Here is a 17319-nt window from a genome sequence, read left to right on the forward strand (position 1 = left end):
CAAAATGTCCCACCGGTAGACTGACAGTGTACTTTCAAAGCATTACTAATGTACTAAAGACCTTTTTTACCTGCCAGCGGAAAGTAAACGAATAGTCTGAAAAGTACGGATTTTTAGCGTACTTCGAATGCACACAAAATGCATCAGAAATGAGATGATCTTATCGCAACGGAAAAAATATATTCGGAAAATGCACTAGGACTCATCTAATGTAGGCTGGAAACTTGGCAACTTACAAAAAGAAAATGCTACGCGCTAAACAACAAAATAACGGAATATGCTAGATCGATGATAGTGCTATATCACCCTAAGCCAAGACATGTATGTACGTCACTATACAAAAAACAGTTTCCAGTTTATCTGTTGACTTGTGCCAACTGAGGCTCCGCGAACTTCCTAATCTCATACGCCCATCCACACTTTGCAGCCGCCTGATGCGCTTGAATTTCATCACGCCATGACGGATGAAACGACGACGGAGAACAATTACTTCCCCCGATACCATAGTCACCACCAGCGTACAAACCGACGTCACCACACATAAAAGCTCACATCCTGCAGGCAAGTCACTGACTCTACCCTGCTCTACCGATGACAATGACCATGTAGCTTTGCCTTATGACGACACTATGGAATGACGTTGCCTCACTCACGACGCATCACCGAGCGCCGTTCCATGTTTCCGTAATCTTTGTTTTGTATCTCCATGTGAGGGAAGGCGTACTTACGGGTCTGAGGTGGGGCTCCAGCGTCGCCTGGTTGAAGCCCACGCAGACATAACTGCCGAAGATGGCGACAGCATATATGTAGATTTGGGGACCGCTCCAGAACTTGCGCAGGTCCGTCGGAGTGTTTTCGTGCTTGTCTTCTGTCCAAAAGACCGCAAGCAAGCTCGATCAGCTCGTAATCGGTGCAAACTTTCTTTCGGCTGGTATCCTTCGTGGTTAGATGTTTGAGAAAATGGGACTTTCTCTCCATCCTCGTGTGCAGACCAAGCAAGTTAGTCATGACCCCCTTTGTCCAAGCCGCTCATGCCATTGACATAAATCGTCATCATTGTCACCGATTATATATGAGAGCACAGTGCACGCAAATTTGAATGATTACGATCAGTCACCGCTATGTGACAATTTAAGAACTGGCAGGACATATTTTAACTACCACAGTAAAGTTACTTTGAAGGAGAAATGGAAAAGTATGGGATCTAATGCCCTGCAGGGAATCCTAGGTTGAGTGGACGGCCACGGGTTAATTCACGTCCCCTGTGTTATTTTAGCGTGCCCTGACGTTACACAGCTCGGGGTCAATAGTCTTTGTATTTCAGCCCCGTTGAAGAACGGCCGCAGTACAGAGTACAGAGTCCGCGAGCAACCGACTGTCAAAGCTACAGAGCTCCCGCGGCTTGTAGAGCGCGCTGTCTTTAATGCTTGGTTCGAGCTAGCTGAGACAATCTTCATATGAAATGCACTCGGTTATTAAATAAAGCCCGACCCCTGCTTGTCTGGGCTTAGTTTGGCCGGTGGGTTTATAATCTCAGAATGGACGGGAAAGAACGTTTAGTGTTACCAGGTCACAGGGAAAAGAAGTAAATAACTCGCAGAAGGGGCACTCCGGCCACTTGGCCTTTGTTGCGATTCCGACACAGCCTGACCAATATCTTGCAGTGGATTAAAACCTGTAGGTATCACTGATTATATGCATTCTTTTTCGTGCCTTGCGCGATCTGAACGTCAACTACATGACCCAGACATCGTTCAGATCATCAAGCCAGAACAGCATCGAGAAATGGTTTGCTTTGCTTTATATAGTTTAACGTCCCAAAACGACTGAGGCTATGAGAGACTCCGTAGTGGAGGCCTCTGTAAATTTCGACCACCTGGGGTTCTTTAACGTGCACTGACATCGCACAGCACACGGGTGCCTTGCTTCTCGCCTCCATCGAAAAGCGGCCGCCGCGGCCGGCATTCGATCCCACATTATTGGGCAGTCGACAGCCCTAACCACTACACCATCACAGTGGGTCGCACCGAGAAATAAATTCAATTGCAAGTTATTTGGCGGTTTTAGGCGAGTACCACCCGATGATCGATGTATTGTAGTCCAGCGAATAATATTAAAGACGATACCGACTAAAATGATCCCCGTCAGCCGTTCCTCTTGCCCATGCATACACGTACACTCTTTCATCTTTAGCACTCATAACGTGGAAGATCCCACGACACACATATAAAGCGGCAGTGCTGATATACTTTCATACGATATTAAAAAAAATGCTTGCGTGGCACAACGGTCGTGTGTCTGACACTGAAACAGACTGTCAGGTGGGGTTCGATTCCCAATTAATTGCCCCCAATTATCTTTTCAACGCATTAATTTACTTTGTTCACTTACGTGTCCTAATGACGTTCGAGGCACGTTGCTGGCGACTTTCTAATCACCAGTTATCTAATATTTCACACATTTTTCAAATCCGCTCCTCTAAGTGTGATGTCAAACATTTTTATCCGATGCGGATTGTTCACTCGCAACGCTGACGACGCCGTGTTTTCGGTCGAATGCACAACTATACGTTGCTTAATTCAACGGGTTACCATCTCACCGAGCTCCCGGCTCCAGACCTTGAGCAGGGGTTGCTACGTTCCTCAACATTCATCACACTGTGGCCCGCGTGTCAAGATTGCTTACCCTTTACCTTCTGCAATTATCTCTTTCGGTTAAAACCGAATTTCGACCATCCGTGGTGGCTCGATAGTTAGGACGGTTAACTACCGAGCCGAGGAACCCGGGTTGGAGCCCAGGCGCTTGGGCCGTTCTTCAAAGATGGAGGCGAAAAAGCAAGGCGCCCGTATGCTGTGCGATGTCAGTGCACGTTATGAAACACGAGGCGGTCTAAATTTCTGGAGCCATCCATTACACGCCGCCCCTCATAAACTAAGCGATTTTGGGAATCCGTTTTGGAAGCGAGAAAACAAACTAACGAATATCGGATAAAATTCAATTCCGTGTATCTTTATCGGTACTTTAACCAAACAAAAATTCTAGGCGGCACTTTGGACCACTAAAGTGCGATGAGGCAAAAGCCTCTATTACGCGGTGGTCCGAAGCCCTCCACTACGTCACCTCTTTCTTTTTTCACACCCATCCTCCTCTTTTAGAGCGCAGCTCTTTGGCGTCCGTTCCTGGGTTTCGCGTCGGCGTCGGCCTCGTAACCAGCTCCGCCCCCCTTTCATCCCCCCAGCGCTAGCAGCGACCGACTGATACCGCTGGATGCCGCTGACGCCGCTAGAGAGTCAAGATAACGTGACTGCATAGAACACCGTCGCCGCCATGCAGAAAGAGGAGGGGAGGGTCCCCCCCACCCCCCCACCCCCCTCCTTCCTTCCCTGTTCCTGTGTGGCGGATAGGGTGCTCTTCAGTTGCCGACGCGCCGGTTATTTCACGTAGGCCCCGGCACGTCGACGAATACGTGACCACCTTCCCACGGCTAGACCTGGTTCTTGGCGCTGCGGAAGCAAGGGTATCATATTGTTTGCGTCGGCATCGGCGGCGTTGTCCCTGAAACCAACTCCGCAGCTGGGGTTGACTCACTATCGGCGTCAGCAGCATCAGTCAGTCGCTGCTATTTCTTCCCTCCTCCCTTTATCGCGTTGTCCGCTTGCTGCGCGCGCTTCTGCCCCCATCGTTTGCCGCTGGGTGTACACGCCGCCCCCCTCCCCCCTCTTCCTGCGAGTCTCCGGTTGTCAAAGCGCCGGCTCGAACTTAATTCCTTTCTTCGCTCCTCCTCCAATGCAACCCCTGTGCGGTGGCAATCAGAGAGCCAGATCGGTGGCGGCGGATCTGTATATGTGCACCGCCCGAGCCGAAATTGCCGCTGCCGTTCGCCACTGCGAAATTATCTGCCAGTTCTTTCTGAGCCATGAGCGAGACGAAAAAATTCTGTGATAGCGCATACATGTGTTGCTCGATTTCTTTGCCCCAATCTATCGAAATGGTGAAACAGCTTATTTGCTGCGCTCAAATTTCGCATTAGGAAGTAACGTAATCGTCGGTAATTTTTTCCTTACAGCTCGGTTAAGGTGTCCACAGAGAATTGTGACAGATATTGCGCCTTTTCTTTTCTGTGAACCAATCTGAAACGCCGCTGATGCTTGCTGTATTGAGCCTGTATTGGTGTGACGCGATTGCCCCGCCGGGGTGGTGCAGTGGTAAGACGCCCGACTACTGGAGTACCCGGGCTCGAACCCGACCTCGGCGGCTGCGTTTCAATGGAGGTGAAACGAAGAGACGTCCGTGTGCTGTGCGATGTCAGTGCACGTTAAAGATCCCCAGGTGGTCGAAATTACTCCGTAGCCCTCCACTACGGCTCCTCTTCCACTTTCTCTCCCACCTTCCTCCCTTCCCTCACGGCGCGGTTCAGGTGTCCACAGAAAATAAGTGAGACAGTTACCGCGCCTTTCCCTTCCTATAAATCAATCAACTCATGACGCGATAGCGTAAGCTACCACCCCGCTATATACAGAGTCGTATGAACATGCCTGCGTGGGATAACGTGAATGCAAGGGCCTTGGCAGGCTGATTCTGATATCATCCTCCCATATGAAAGGAGAGGCTCGAGTTGGTAGCTCCTGCCAAACGTAATGTCAGGAAACCCTACGTCCAGTTAGTGCTCGGCCATGTCAGCTGTCAGCTACCGCCTCCCACGTAACGAAAGCGTTACGGACGGACGGACGGACTGACGGACGGACACGATCGTGGCCTCGAGCATAAACAATTAAAGGCTGTCGCCTTACAATGTCCTGTTCCTATTTATTTCTAATAAAGCCACACGAGTAAAAACCGATCCGCGACTCGCTCACCTATAGTGGGGATGACGAAGTACGTGACTATTGCGACGACGATACCGATGCTTCCGCAAACGACAAACGGTGTCGTGTAGCCGCCGATCTGGAAAGCACAGGTAAATAGCATTAGCCAATTAGTACTCAATGCCTAAAGAATTTTCATTAGGCTTCAAGTAAGATATTTAAAACAAAAGCTCACGTCGAACAGGAAGCCGCCGACGGTAGGACCCACGATGACGCCGACGCTGAAGGCAGTCTTCAGGGAAGACTGGAAATCGAAACGATTCGCAAGCGTCAGGGGAGAGTAACGCAACGATCTCAAGTCGAAGCATAAATATTCGGCTTACTTTGAGCGCACATCCGTGTCATTGTCCGACAGTAAAAGATGCATATATTTGCCAATAAATAACTGATACATTAAGGCCTATCTATCACGTCACGCATTACGAGAAGCTCTTTCGAGAAGTTGACAAAGCCACGGGCTTCGATATAGGCTACACCTTACACAGCGGAGTAAAATAAATTGAGTCAAAAATACTGTAGCAGCTGAACACGGCGCAATATAGATTGCACAATATTAGATTTAGCATATCGTGATCCGCGATCCGCCACCGTGACCCTCTACCGCTCGTGGGCGGGGCGCACAAGCTGATTGGTTCTGATGCGGCAGGTCAATGTGCCGACATCAAGTATGTGGCGCCATCTATCGGCATCAAAGTGATCTGGGCATGCGCAATGGAACTCGCGGTGGCGGATCACGGTGTGCTAAATCTCTCCATTACTACCGAAAGCCAAACAAGAATGAAGTGCGTTACATAAAAACTGTCCCTGGTCCACATGCCACACAAAAACTAACCGTACCCATGTGGCAAAACTTGTGGATTGATACACATTTTACACACTTTCAAGAACAGATTGAAAACAGTTTATCGAACACACAGAAATGACAGAACAATATCTGGGCTCGTCTGGCCAGGCCCGTTCTCAAAAGAATACCTTGATATAGAGAGCGTGGTTCGCCACCACTACTCTATATTCTTCAATAACGTTTTTACCCGATGGCGGGATAGCCCATGTCGCTGAAAAGTCAGTGTGCGCGTTATTGTTGCGACACAAAAATAGCCATTCATTTTGTAGTGAAATTGTGATGCAGCCCTAATTGTGCAGCGTTCAGTGTGATGTTATACCGTATCACTTTTCATTTAGCTGATAGTGAAGTTGGAGGCTAGTGTGCAATAGGGATTCGATATGCCCCTCAGACGGTAAATGTGTAAATTTAGGCGTCCACCGGGAACTGAGATACTGCACATTCCGCTCTCTAGAAACCAACTTAGTGGTAAGACGCCCGACTACTGTGCCGGAGTACCCGGGTTCGAACCCGACCACGGCGGCTGCGTTTCGATCACGTCATGTGTAGGTAAACTATTAGAACATGTGATTCACGGGAGACTGACCAGATACATGGAGGAGAATGAGCTGTGGCCCCGGGAGGTGATAGGGTTTAGACAACATCTTAGTAAGCAAGATATTATGCTCAGGATACACCATGATATAGTAAAATCAAGATCAAAAGATGGTAAAGTAATTTGAGGATTGGACCTGAAGAAGGCATTTGACAGTGTAAAGCACGATGCTATTCTGCGGGGCATCACGGAACTAAACGTAGGGGAAAGGATGTATGAATATGTAAGAAATCTTCTAACAGACAGAAAAGCAAAAGTAAGATACCAGGGGATAGAATCTCAGATATTCGAACTGGGGAGCAGGGGCACACCACAAGGAGTGGTGCTATCGCCCACACTTTTCAACATAGCCATGCGTGGACTTCCAGAAAAGCTAAAGAAAATAAAAGACATAAAATTCAGCCTATATGCGGATGACATAGCCATTTGGACAAACAAAGGCAGCGATGCTGAAATCGGACAAAAATTGCAAGAGGCGGCAAACAACACTGTACAATATGCAAAAGAGAGGGGCATGAAATGTTCCTCAGAAAAATCGGAGTTGTTTATATACAATCCGAAACACCTGAGGCAAAAAGAACAAGTGGACGTAAATATAGAAGTGGAGGGACGAGCAGTCCGAAAGTCGAGCAAATGAGGGTGCTAGGAATGGTCCTCCAAACGAACGGGTACAACGGAGAAATGATGACAGGTCATACAAACGACAAACCTTATAAGGAGAATAGTTATTAAACAAGGAGGCCTTAAGGAAAGTAACCTATTAAGGCTCATACAAGCTTTCGTACTAAGCAGGGTCAGGTATGCCACGCCATACTTAGACCTGAAAAAGGCCGAAAAAGACAGGATCGATAGCATGATCAGAAAATGCATTAAAAGAGCACTATACCTTTCGGAAGGTACCTCCACGGACAGGCTAATGATGCTGGAAATACACAACACCTTAGATGAAATAATTGAGGCAACACTAGCTACACAACAAAGAAGGCTAGAGAAAACTAAGGGTGGAAGGAACATATTGAGGGAAATAGGTATACAACCGAAGGAATACTGGGACACGACAGAGGAAATGAGAGTGGAGGTCCGGAAACAGATCCATATCCCCCCATTACCAAAGAACATGCACCATGAATATAATAAGCAAAGACGAGAGAAAAGGGCCGAAACACAGACACGGAGATTCGAGACTGAAAATTCAGGTAGAATTGCATATGTAGACGCTGCATACTGCGGCAAAGGAAAAATGAATGCAGTCGTACTCAATGGCAAGCGAGAAATGGTTACAGCAGCTTCTATAAAAACAAAATCGATACAGACAGCGGAAGAGGCTGCAGTAGCACTGGCTCTTGCTCAGACCGAGGCAAAATACATAGTGACAGCAAAAGCGCAATCAGGAGCTACACCGCTGGAGTAATAGCAAAAATTGCGGGTAGAATCCTCGATCAAAAGCGAACAGAAAGAGAAGTCACCCTTGTTTGGACGCCAGCCCACGCAGGCGTGCCCGGAAACGAGGCGGCACACAAACTAGCCCGAGATCTCACACACTGCGGGCTGGAGGAGTGCCACCGGAGCAAGGCAAACAAGAGGACCTGATTAACTATAGCGAAATAACAGTGCACTACAGACTGAGCAGGAGGGTCCTACCACCACCAGACTCCACGTTACGCAAAAAGGAAGCAGTAGCATGGAGAAAGCTACAGACAAATACATACCCGAACCCAGTTCTTGTCAACCATATATGGCCAGAAATACGATCAGACCTATGTTCACTATGTAAGGAAAGGGGATCTCTAGATCACATAATATGGGAATGTGCAAAGTCACCAGGCAGGGCTAAAAATATAACTAAAAGACGCCTGGGAGACCCTTCTGCGAAGCTCAGACCCAAGAGCCCAAAGAGAAATTGTTCGACTGGCCGAAGATGCCGCCGGAGTCCAAGAACTACCGGCCTGCAACTAAGGCGACTGTGCCACCTTCCGGGTCTAACCCCAGAAGAGCGGGATAGTCACTCTGTTGGACGAATAAAAGTTATCTCTCTCTCTCTCTCGATGGAGGCGAAACGAAGTGGCATCCGTGTGCTGTGCGATGTCAGCGCACGTTACAGATGCCCAGGTGGTCGAAATTACTTCGTAGCCCTCCACTACGGCTCCCCTTTCTCTTTCCACTTTCACTCCCACCTTCATCTCTTCCCTTACGGCGCGGTTCAGGTGTCCACAGAGCAAGTGTGACAGATACTGCGCCTTTCCCTTCCTCTGAACCAATTATTATTATTATTATTATTATTATTATTATTATTATTATTATTATTATTATTATTATTATTATTATTATTATTATTATTATTATTTATTAAGAATATGTGTCCGCGCTGCGGTGTCTCAGTGGTTAAGACGTTCGGCTACTGATCCGGAGCATCCGTGTTCGAACCCGATCGCGGCGGCAGCGTTTCGATGGAGGCGAACCGCAGAGGCATCCATGTGCTGTGCGATGTCAGTGCATAATAAAGATGCCCAGGTGGTCGAAATTATTCGTCAACATCTTGCTCTGTCTTCTTTCAATCCCACCTTCCTCCCTTCCTGTACGGCGCGATTCAAGTGCCCACTAACAAGTGTGGCAGATACTGCGCCAAATTTATTTTTCCCTGAACGAATTATTTATATATTCATTAATAAAGAATTCCGCGGAGCACTGTAGAATATACACTGCAGAAATGCGAAAGCCTGAGTGTTGCTGCTACGCACGGCGCATAGGTTCCTCTCATTATCATTGTCAACTAAATGCACCGTCATTATCATCGCTGCTGTCGTCATTGTCATTATCACTAATTGCAGCGTCTTGAGATTGCTACTATCATCTTTACGGTAGACAAGGATAATTATGAAGTGCTTCTCACGAAACTGGCTCCCATTATTGATGTTGTTTTCTAGCAGTTCGCTTTTCTTATGAGTACTTATTCTGTTTCACGGAAAAATTTATAGAAAGAATTGATAACTCTCTCTCTCTCTCTCTCTATATATATATATATATATATATATATATATATATGCGGTTCCCGCCTCCATTATATCGCTCTCTCTCTCTATTCGAATTGTATGGGGCATGATGTGTTGAGAAGAGTACGTAAAATGCCGATTTCGCCTTGTACTAAAACGTTTTTTTTTTTTAAACCTTCATGTCGAAGTTCTACCTTTTTGAAGTGTGTCTTCACAAAAGAATATTTTTGTTTTCTGGTAATTATTGGCGATGTGATACACCTGAAACCACCGAACACTGTTTTATTGTCTGCAAAGATGCGATATTCTTTATTTTGGGAGGCCCTACAAAGAACCCCGAAGAAAGAGTTTTGAATTGTTACAGTGTGCGTTACCTAATGGCCAACCAACATGACTATGAACCCCTTGACATGATTTTCCTCCTTGGACTGCACAGACTGTGGAAAACGTGCATGTTGGACCGGAATTCTGGACCTCTCGTTTCCCCTATTACTCATTTTCAGCCACATGATCTACTAGCCGAGAGACATACTAAGATAGTGACAATAAACCAGACTGGCTCCCATTCCATTCCAGGTTTTGCTGATGGACGGACATCGATGAGCCATTAAAGGGTTTCGCCTTAATATGAGTAAAAACGTGAGGCCAACGTGACGGTGGTTTAAAAGGTATAGTGTAATGATAAGGGATCAATGATTGATGATTAGTAATATGAGATTAGAGTGATGATTAGTGATAGAGGGTAGTGATTGGTGATTACTGTGGTTAGTGATGAGGTTTGTGATTAGTGATAGGGGTTAGTGATTGATGATTAGTGATAGTGTTTAGTTATTGGGGATTAGCGATAGGGGGTTATTGGTTGATGATTAGTGATGGGTTAGTGAGTGATAATGGGATAAGTGGTAATAGATTAATGATATAATATTAGTGGGAATGGAACCAGTTATAAAATATTAGTGATAAAGAATTAGTGGCAATGGGTTTAGTGATAAGGGATTAGCGATAAGTGGGCTCGATTCCCGTAATGGTAGTGGGCTTAGATATTCAGGTGAGAATATTTATATTACATATGCTACCTACGATAACAGCTGTACGTGATGGAAGACCCGCTGTGTTGTTATATTACATCTGTCGGTGTTGAGAAGAGTTTCGCTTACCAAAGCTTTCGGAAATTATATTACATATGCTACCTACGATAACAGCTGTACGTGATGCAAGACACGCTGTGTTATATTACAGCTGTCGGTATTGAGATGCATGTCGGTTACCAGTGCTATATTACAGCTGTCGGTGTTGAGACGAGTTTCGCTTACCAAAGCTTTGGGAAATTATGTTACATATGCTATAACTCGTGCTATGGTCTTTCCAGTTGTGATGTATGGATGCGAGAGTTGGACTGTGAAAAAGGCTGACCGCCGAAGAATTGACGCGTTTGAATTGTGGTGCTGGCGAAGACTCTTGAGAGTTCCTTGGACTGCCAGAAGATCAAATCAGTCAATATTGTCGACCATAAACCCTGACTGCTCATTGGAGGGTCAAATTCTAAAGTTAAAGCTCAGCTACTTTGGTCATCTGATGAGAAGAGAGGAGTCGCTGGAGAAAGATTTGATGTTGGGAAAGGTTGAGGGTTGCCGGAGAAGGGGTAGGCAGCGAACGCGATGGTTAGATGGCATCCTCGAGGCACTGCAGATGAAGTTATGTGATGTTAGGAAGATAGTGAGAGACCGGAAAGCGTGGCGTGACATAGTCAATAGGGTCACGAAGAGTCGGACACGACTGAACGACTGAACTGAACTGAACTGATGCTACCTACGATAACAGCTGTACTTGATGGAAGACCCGCTGTGTTATATTACAGCTGTCGGTATTGGGACGCATATTTGTTACCAGTGCTTTCCATCTAGCTGGTTTTTGGACTAGGCATGCAGGCGGCAAAATGCTACCTGGCTTGATGGAAAGCATTGGTAAGCGAAAGTCGTCCGCGTGGATCAAATCTAGCTCCCAACAACGACAGCTGTAATATAACAACACAGCAGGTCTTCTATCACATACAGCTGCTATCGTAAGTAGCATTTGTAATATAAATATTCTTTTTATCAGGCGGCAGGCGGCAAAATGTTACCTGGCTTCCAGTACCTCCCTGATGGTGCTGGGACAGGTAAGTCACCGCCGCTTTCGGCGGGGACTAATAATAATAATAATAATTGGTTCACATGAAGGGAAAGGCGCAGTAACTGTCACACTTGCTCTGTGGACACCCGAACCGCGCCGTAAGGGAAGGGAGGAGGGTGGGAGTGAAAGTGGAAAGAGAGAAAGGGGAGCCGTAGTGGAGGGCTACGGAGTAGTTTCGACCACCTGGGGATCTTTAACGTGCGCTGACATCGCACAGCACACGGACGCCACTTCAACGCGGGGGCTTGCCTGCCACCGAATTTTTATCTGTTGTAGGCCGTCATTGCACCCGTCACCGCTTCGGTGGTGGACGACAGCTGTTGTTGCGGCGCGCGTCTTTCTCTCCCTCTTCCTTTTCTTTCTTTATTTTCTCTTCTGTCTGCACGAGGCAGCGGAAGTGGCTCAGCTACAGAGCCAGTAGCAGGCCCGTGCATTTTCTTTTCCTTCTTCCTACAGCCACAACAACAACAACCTGGCTTCGTACGTTGTAGCAATCGCACTATGGTAGATTACATATATAAGCATTTGTGTTTCGCGATAAATTTGTAGATACCATGTGCAAATGCTGGCCCTGATTCTTTGGTGGAGCAGTTACCCTTGCTAGGGTGGCTAGCTACCCTTCATTTGCGTTATTTGCTTTTCCGAGCATGGGCATACCTTTAAGTGTAATCTCGTTAAGGATTTGTCGCAGTGTGCATCTATTAAGGCGAAAGCCTCTAATGCCTCAAACTCACGTCCGGCGTCCTGTCCCACTATGTGTGTCAATCATTCTGACAGCCACGCCGGGCAGCGTATAATGATGATGATAATAATAATAATAAAAAATAATAATAATATTACGGGGTAGTTCAGCTTGGAGCAGAGGGCGGACACGGAAGACAAGGCTTCAAAACAACAGACGTTTTCTGCAGGCACCAGCCGACTCTTCTCGAACGTCGTCTTCTCTCCAACTCACGAGAGTCTTCTTTCCTTATGCGCATATCAGTTATTATTATTATTATTATTATTATTATTATTATTATTATTATTATTATTATTATTATTATTATTATTATTATTATTATTATTATTAATAATAATTGAATCGCTGGACCACTAGGCTCTCTCAAGCTTGAAAAAGCATGCGCCTTGAATCGCTAGGCCGCTCGGCTCCCTCAATCTTGCGCCGCGTCTGGGGGCGGTAGATGCTAGTCGGAACAGCCCGCTTTCTTCGACTCTTCTGCTGATTTCTCTCTCGCGGAGCCACCGCCCCGAGTAAAGCCAAATACGCCGCCGGGCACGAACGCATCAAGGTGCGTCGTAATCGAAAGTGTCGCTATCTCACGTGACCTCGGGTCATCTGATTTGTGAAAACGCCGGGACGTGATGTTGCCACCTCTTCCGCTTCCGTTGTGGCAACACCTGGTTCCGGCGTTTTGACCAATCACTCAGATGACTAGAGGCGGCCGCTTTTCGATGGAGGCGAAAAGCAAGGCGCCCGTGTGCTGTGCGATGTCAGCGCACGTTAAAGAACCCCAGGTGGTCTAAATTTCCGGAGTCCTCCACTACGGCGTCTCTCATAGCCTAAGTCGCTTGGGACGTTAAACCCCACAAACCAACCAAGCCAACAAACTAGAGGTCACGTGAGATAGCGACGCAAACTCGGAATACGGGCCCAGTTCAACTTAACTAGCGTCATGCCAGCAAGATTGCCATGGAGACCACCGCCGCTAGTTCATGGCAGATAGTGACCGATAATAATAGTGGTAGTCATAATTACAGTGATGATAATGACAGAGATGACTGACTATAACGTCACGACGGGATGTGGTCATTATGACGTCATGGCCGGATGTGATATCATCCGGCCATGTGTAATAACAGGAACTGACGTCATAATGACGTAACATCCGACAATGACGCCATTTGCGCATATAGACCAACACTGTGTTTACAAACAAAGGGGGCGCTTACAGCGCCGCAGCCCACTGGGGGTGAAAAGTAGGGTTAGCGCCCATAGGAATGCGTGGAACCGAAAGATCTCGAAGCAGTTTTCTCATTCCACGGGGTACCTATGATGTAGTTCTTCGGCACAGAGCAACCATGACCATCCTAGAACAGATCATGAAAGTATGAAAACTCATTACCAAGGCAAATTATTTTTAAAATGCTGATGATTAATTTAAAAATTCGGTTTCTGGGTTGTTAATTTAAACAGCGCGAACAGGAAGACACAGGACAAGGAAGCCACAGTACAAGCTTAACAATGGATGTTTACTAACTCGCCCAACAAAGTATCTCGTTAACGTCCCGAAGCGACTCAGGCTATGAGAGACGCCGTAGTGGAGGGTTATGGAGTAATTTCGACCACCTGGGGATCTTTATCGTGCGCTGACACCGTATACAGCAAACGAACGCCACTTCGTTTCGCCTCCTTCGAAACGCAGCCGCCGTGGTCGGGTTCGAACCCGGGAACTCCGACACAGTAGGCGGGCGTCTTACCACTGCACTGCACCACCACGGCGGGGAAATTTTTAATTCGTTTACAGGAAAGGAAAGGCGCAGCATCTGTAAGGGGAAAAAAAGCAGCATACTTCGCTCCAGGAGCGACACGCAACAGAAAAGTCATTTTTCAGTCCCACAGTCTAGTGCGATGCTCTAAAGAGTTGTCACAGATTTCTTCTTCATTGCTCAGATTATATTATTTCGCAGAAGGCAAGCAGCGCCGCCCAGCGGCGTTGGAACGCACTCGTTCCCGCTTGGTCCTCATGGCTGACGGCAGACGGGTGACGTCACATCCTTGACGTCAGCCTAATTTAGTGACTTAACTATTTCAATCTTTAGTACTTTCAAATTGAGCGCCAGTCGCAGTATCTGTCACTCGCGGAATTTCACTCCTCACAGTAGACAAGCGGAATTATGAAGAGCGTTTCACGACCCGGGGCGTGGTTTTCAGACCATTGTTTAGTTAAATGTTCTTTTGGATGGGTAAAGAGAGGGAATTCTTTTTCGTGGGAAATGTGGAAATTCAATAATAAACTCTTGCAGGATGAACATTTTACCCGCATAGTAAAAGAAGAAATTGAAAAAATAAACCCAAGTAAAAATATGCACATTTGGCAACAGTGGGAGCTGTGTAAAGAAACTATAAAAATTAAAGCAATAGAGAGGGCAACCTGTATACGGTTTGAGGAAAAACAGAAAGAGACGGAGTTAAGGACACTGCTCCGTACGTTGCTTAAACAGGAAGCTCGAGCGCCGGGGAAATGGATTGAAGATATACGGAAAACAAAGCAAAAACTAGAATTGATAGACGAAGATCGTTATCGAGGTGCGTTAGTGAGGGCAAGGGCAGAAGACACAGCTGCAGGGGAGGCGCCATCAAAACGGGCGCTGGGGTTCGAAAAAGCAAACGCTCAACGGAACCACATCGACCAAATAGATTGGGGCGGTATCTTGGCGGCGGACAACGACCACATCAAAGCAGCGTTCAACGCCCATTACCAAACCCTCTTCGCATCCCACACGGTAGACGCTATCACTTTTAAGAATAAGTTTCTGGCGACGATACCGCGTCTGGACGATGAAGTGAAAGAGAGATTAGAACTAAAGATAACTGAAACAGAAGTGGAGCACGCTATTGACAGTTTAAATGCCGGTAAATCGCCGGGACCGGATGGGTTCAGCGCGGGTTTTTACAAAGAATTTAAGTACGAAATCACACCTATTTTGAACGCAATTTATAACGATGCCTACACAGTAAATGCCCTGCCTCCGTCATATGGGTCATCCCACACCGTACTCATTCCTAAAACTGATGAAATAGACAAATTACGCCTGGTAACATCTTACAGACCCATAGCACTTACAAACGTTGAATATAAATTTTTTATGAAGGTTTTGGCCCGAAGGTTGCAAACGGTTATTAAGGATATAGTAGGACCACACCAAACGTGTGGTATAAAAGGGAGGTCAATAGTGACCAACATTCAAAAGGCGCGAAGTGTCCTTGAATGTTGTGATGACTGGGATGGCCGGGTCGCCATGCTTCAGATCGACCTTGAAAAAGCATTCGACTGCGTCGATCACGAAATTTTGTTTTCCCTTTTAGAACATGTGAATGTTGGTTCAGTTATATGTAAGGGTGTGGCCCTGGCGTACCGTTACTGCACGACGAGAGTGATTATTAATAAGAGTCTGGGAGCCCCCATTCGACTGCAGCGTTCGGTGCGACAGGGCTGTCCCCTCAGCCCTCTTTTGTTTTGCATTTATATTGAAACATTGTGCATGAAACTTATGAATAATGTCAACATTAGTGCGTTTAGGTTACAAGCAGCCGAAGTGAAGCTGCTCGCGTATGCAGACGACATCGTTATATTTACGGTTGACCAGGAGAGTATCACCGAGGCTGTCAAATGTATCCGTGAGTTCTCTCAAGTTACCGGTAGCGGGGTGAACTGGGCCAAGTGCCTTGGGCTCTGGCATGGACAGTGGCCGTCGAAACCAGATCGCTTTGCCAATGTTACGTGGACAGACACACCGACCAAGTACTTGGGCGTCGAGCTGGATGCCTACCGCGAAAGCGAGCATTATTGGAAAGGGCAAATGACCGAACTACGGGAGAGAGCCGAGAAGTGGAAAGGCGCCAACATGTCGATTTTTGCCAGAGCTACTGCATGCAATCTTTTTTTTATCAGCAAACTTTGGTTCGCAATGCAAGTTTTGAGTTGTTCGCGCGTAAACGTACAGAAGTTACACAGGATTTTCGCCGTTTTTGTTTGGGCAGGTAAATGGGAACGCTGCAGCAGGACGAATTTGTTCCGTCGGGTAAAAGACGGCGGTTTGGGACTCGGCCATCTGTTTTTACGGCAGGTGGTCAACCGGTTTTTGTTTTTTCGGGATGCTTCGGACCCTTTCTTACGCACCGTCTGCCAAGTTAGGCTACGGCGTCTACTGCCGGAGGTTGTTGTCTCCACCGAAGAAGCTACGGGTGGGATTTTTGGTTATTACAGGGAGGTCGTCGCTAGTGTAAGATTTCTTTCAGTGCGTTTTTCTAATGAATATTTGTCCACTGTAAAACGAAAAAAGCTGTATCGCGATTTATGTGACATTGTTTTGCCACAACCCTTGTACAGAACCTTATACAGTGGAGGTCCGGGCAGAGATGTCTTGAAGAGAGTAAAGAAAATGCAGGTGTCGCCAGGAGCTAAGACATTTTTCTTTAAATTACACAGGAACATTATCAGTAAAGAAGTTTTTGGAGGAAAGGGATTTTTTTTACCGTGGGGGGCGCACTGTTTAATCTGCAAGCAGCCGGAAACAATAGACCATGTTTTTTTGCATTGTTGGGAAGGGGTTTATTTCTGGGATGTTTTGCAACGTACGATAAAGAAAGAATTTCCACTAGACTCCCACGGCATCCGGTATTTAAGCATTGATAATGAAGATGGCGTTCCGTATGATTTAATCATGCTCATGGGCCTCCACTCTATATGGCGCTCCAGAATGGCGGGCTATCACTGCGACAGGGATGCTCGACCCGCTAGAATATACTTTCGAGAAAGTGTGAATTGGTTTATTGCCATACAGAAAGTGGCTGCTGACCCTCCCGAATGGCTCTCAAGGGTAGAGCCTTTGCTGTCGTTGCGGGAGTTTTAATGTACCGAGACGAAGCCAGCCTGACATTGGCTGATGATGACCTTCCAATATGTACTTTGTTTTGTGTTATTCGTGTTGTGTTCTTGTGAAATGGTATGAACCAAAGCCAGGAAATAAAGAAAAAAAAAAAAAAACCCGGGGCGTGGCACAGCGGTAAAGCGCTCGGCTGGGGATTCAAGGGATGTAGGTTCGATTCCTGGATGGAAACAATGAGGA

At 46.7% G+C, this 17319-nt stretch overlaps 1 protein-coding gene across 2 annotated transcripts in view; it reads right to left on the bottom strand.

Moving 5' to 3' along the window:
• Window positions 1-17319, bottom strand: part of LOC146173019 (MFS-type transporter SLC18B1-like) — a 48758-nt gene that overhangs the window by 12375 nt on the left and 19064 nt on the right. Inside the window, exons 5-7 of one of the 2 annotated variants that reach the window (XM_084585031.1) lie at window positions 5041-5109; window positions 4857-4944; window positions 729-865 (exon numbers count right to left, since the gene is read on the bottom strand). In XM_084585031.1, coding sequence (XP_084441157.1) covers window positions 729-865; window positions 4857-4944; window positions 5041-5109 — 294 coding nt within the window. Of the gene's footprint in view, window positions 1-728; window positions 869-4856; window positions 4945-5040; window positions 5110-17319 lie in introns of both variants that reach the window. The other variant, XM_084585030.1, reaches the window with a different exon arrangement.

The sequence above is a fragment of the Amblyomma maculatum genome, chromosome 11 (assembly GCF_055883805.1).
Source record: "Amblyomma maculatum isolate TAMU_Amacu chromosome 11, ASM5588380v1, whole genome shotgun sequence".
Taxonomy (NCBI): domain Eukaryota; kingdom Metazoa; phylum Arthropoda; class Arachnida; order Ixodida; family Ixodidae; genus Amblyomma; species Amblyomma maculatum.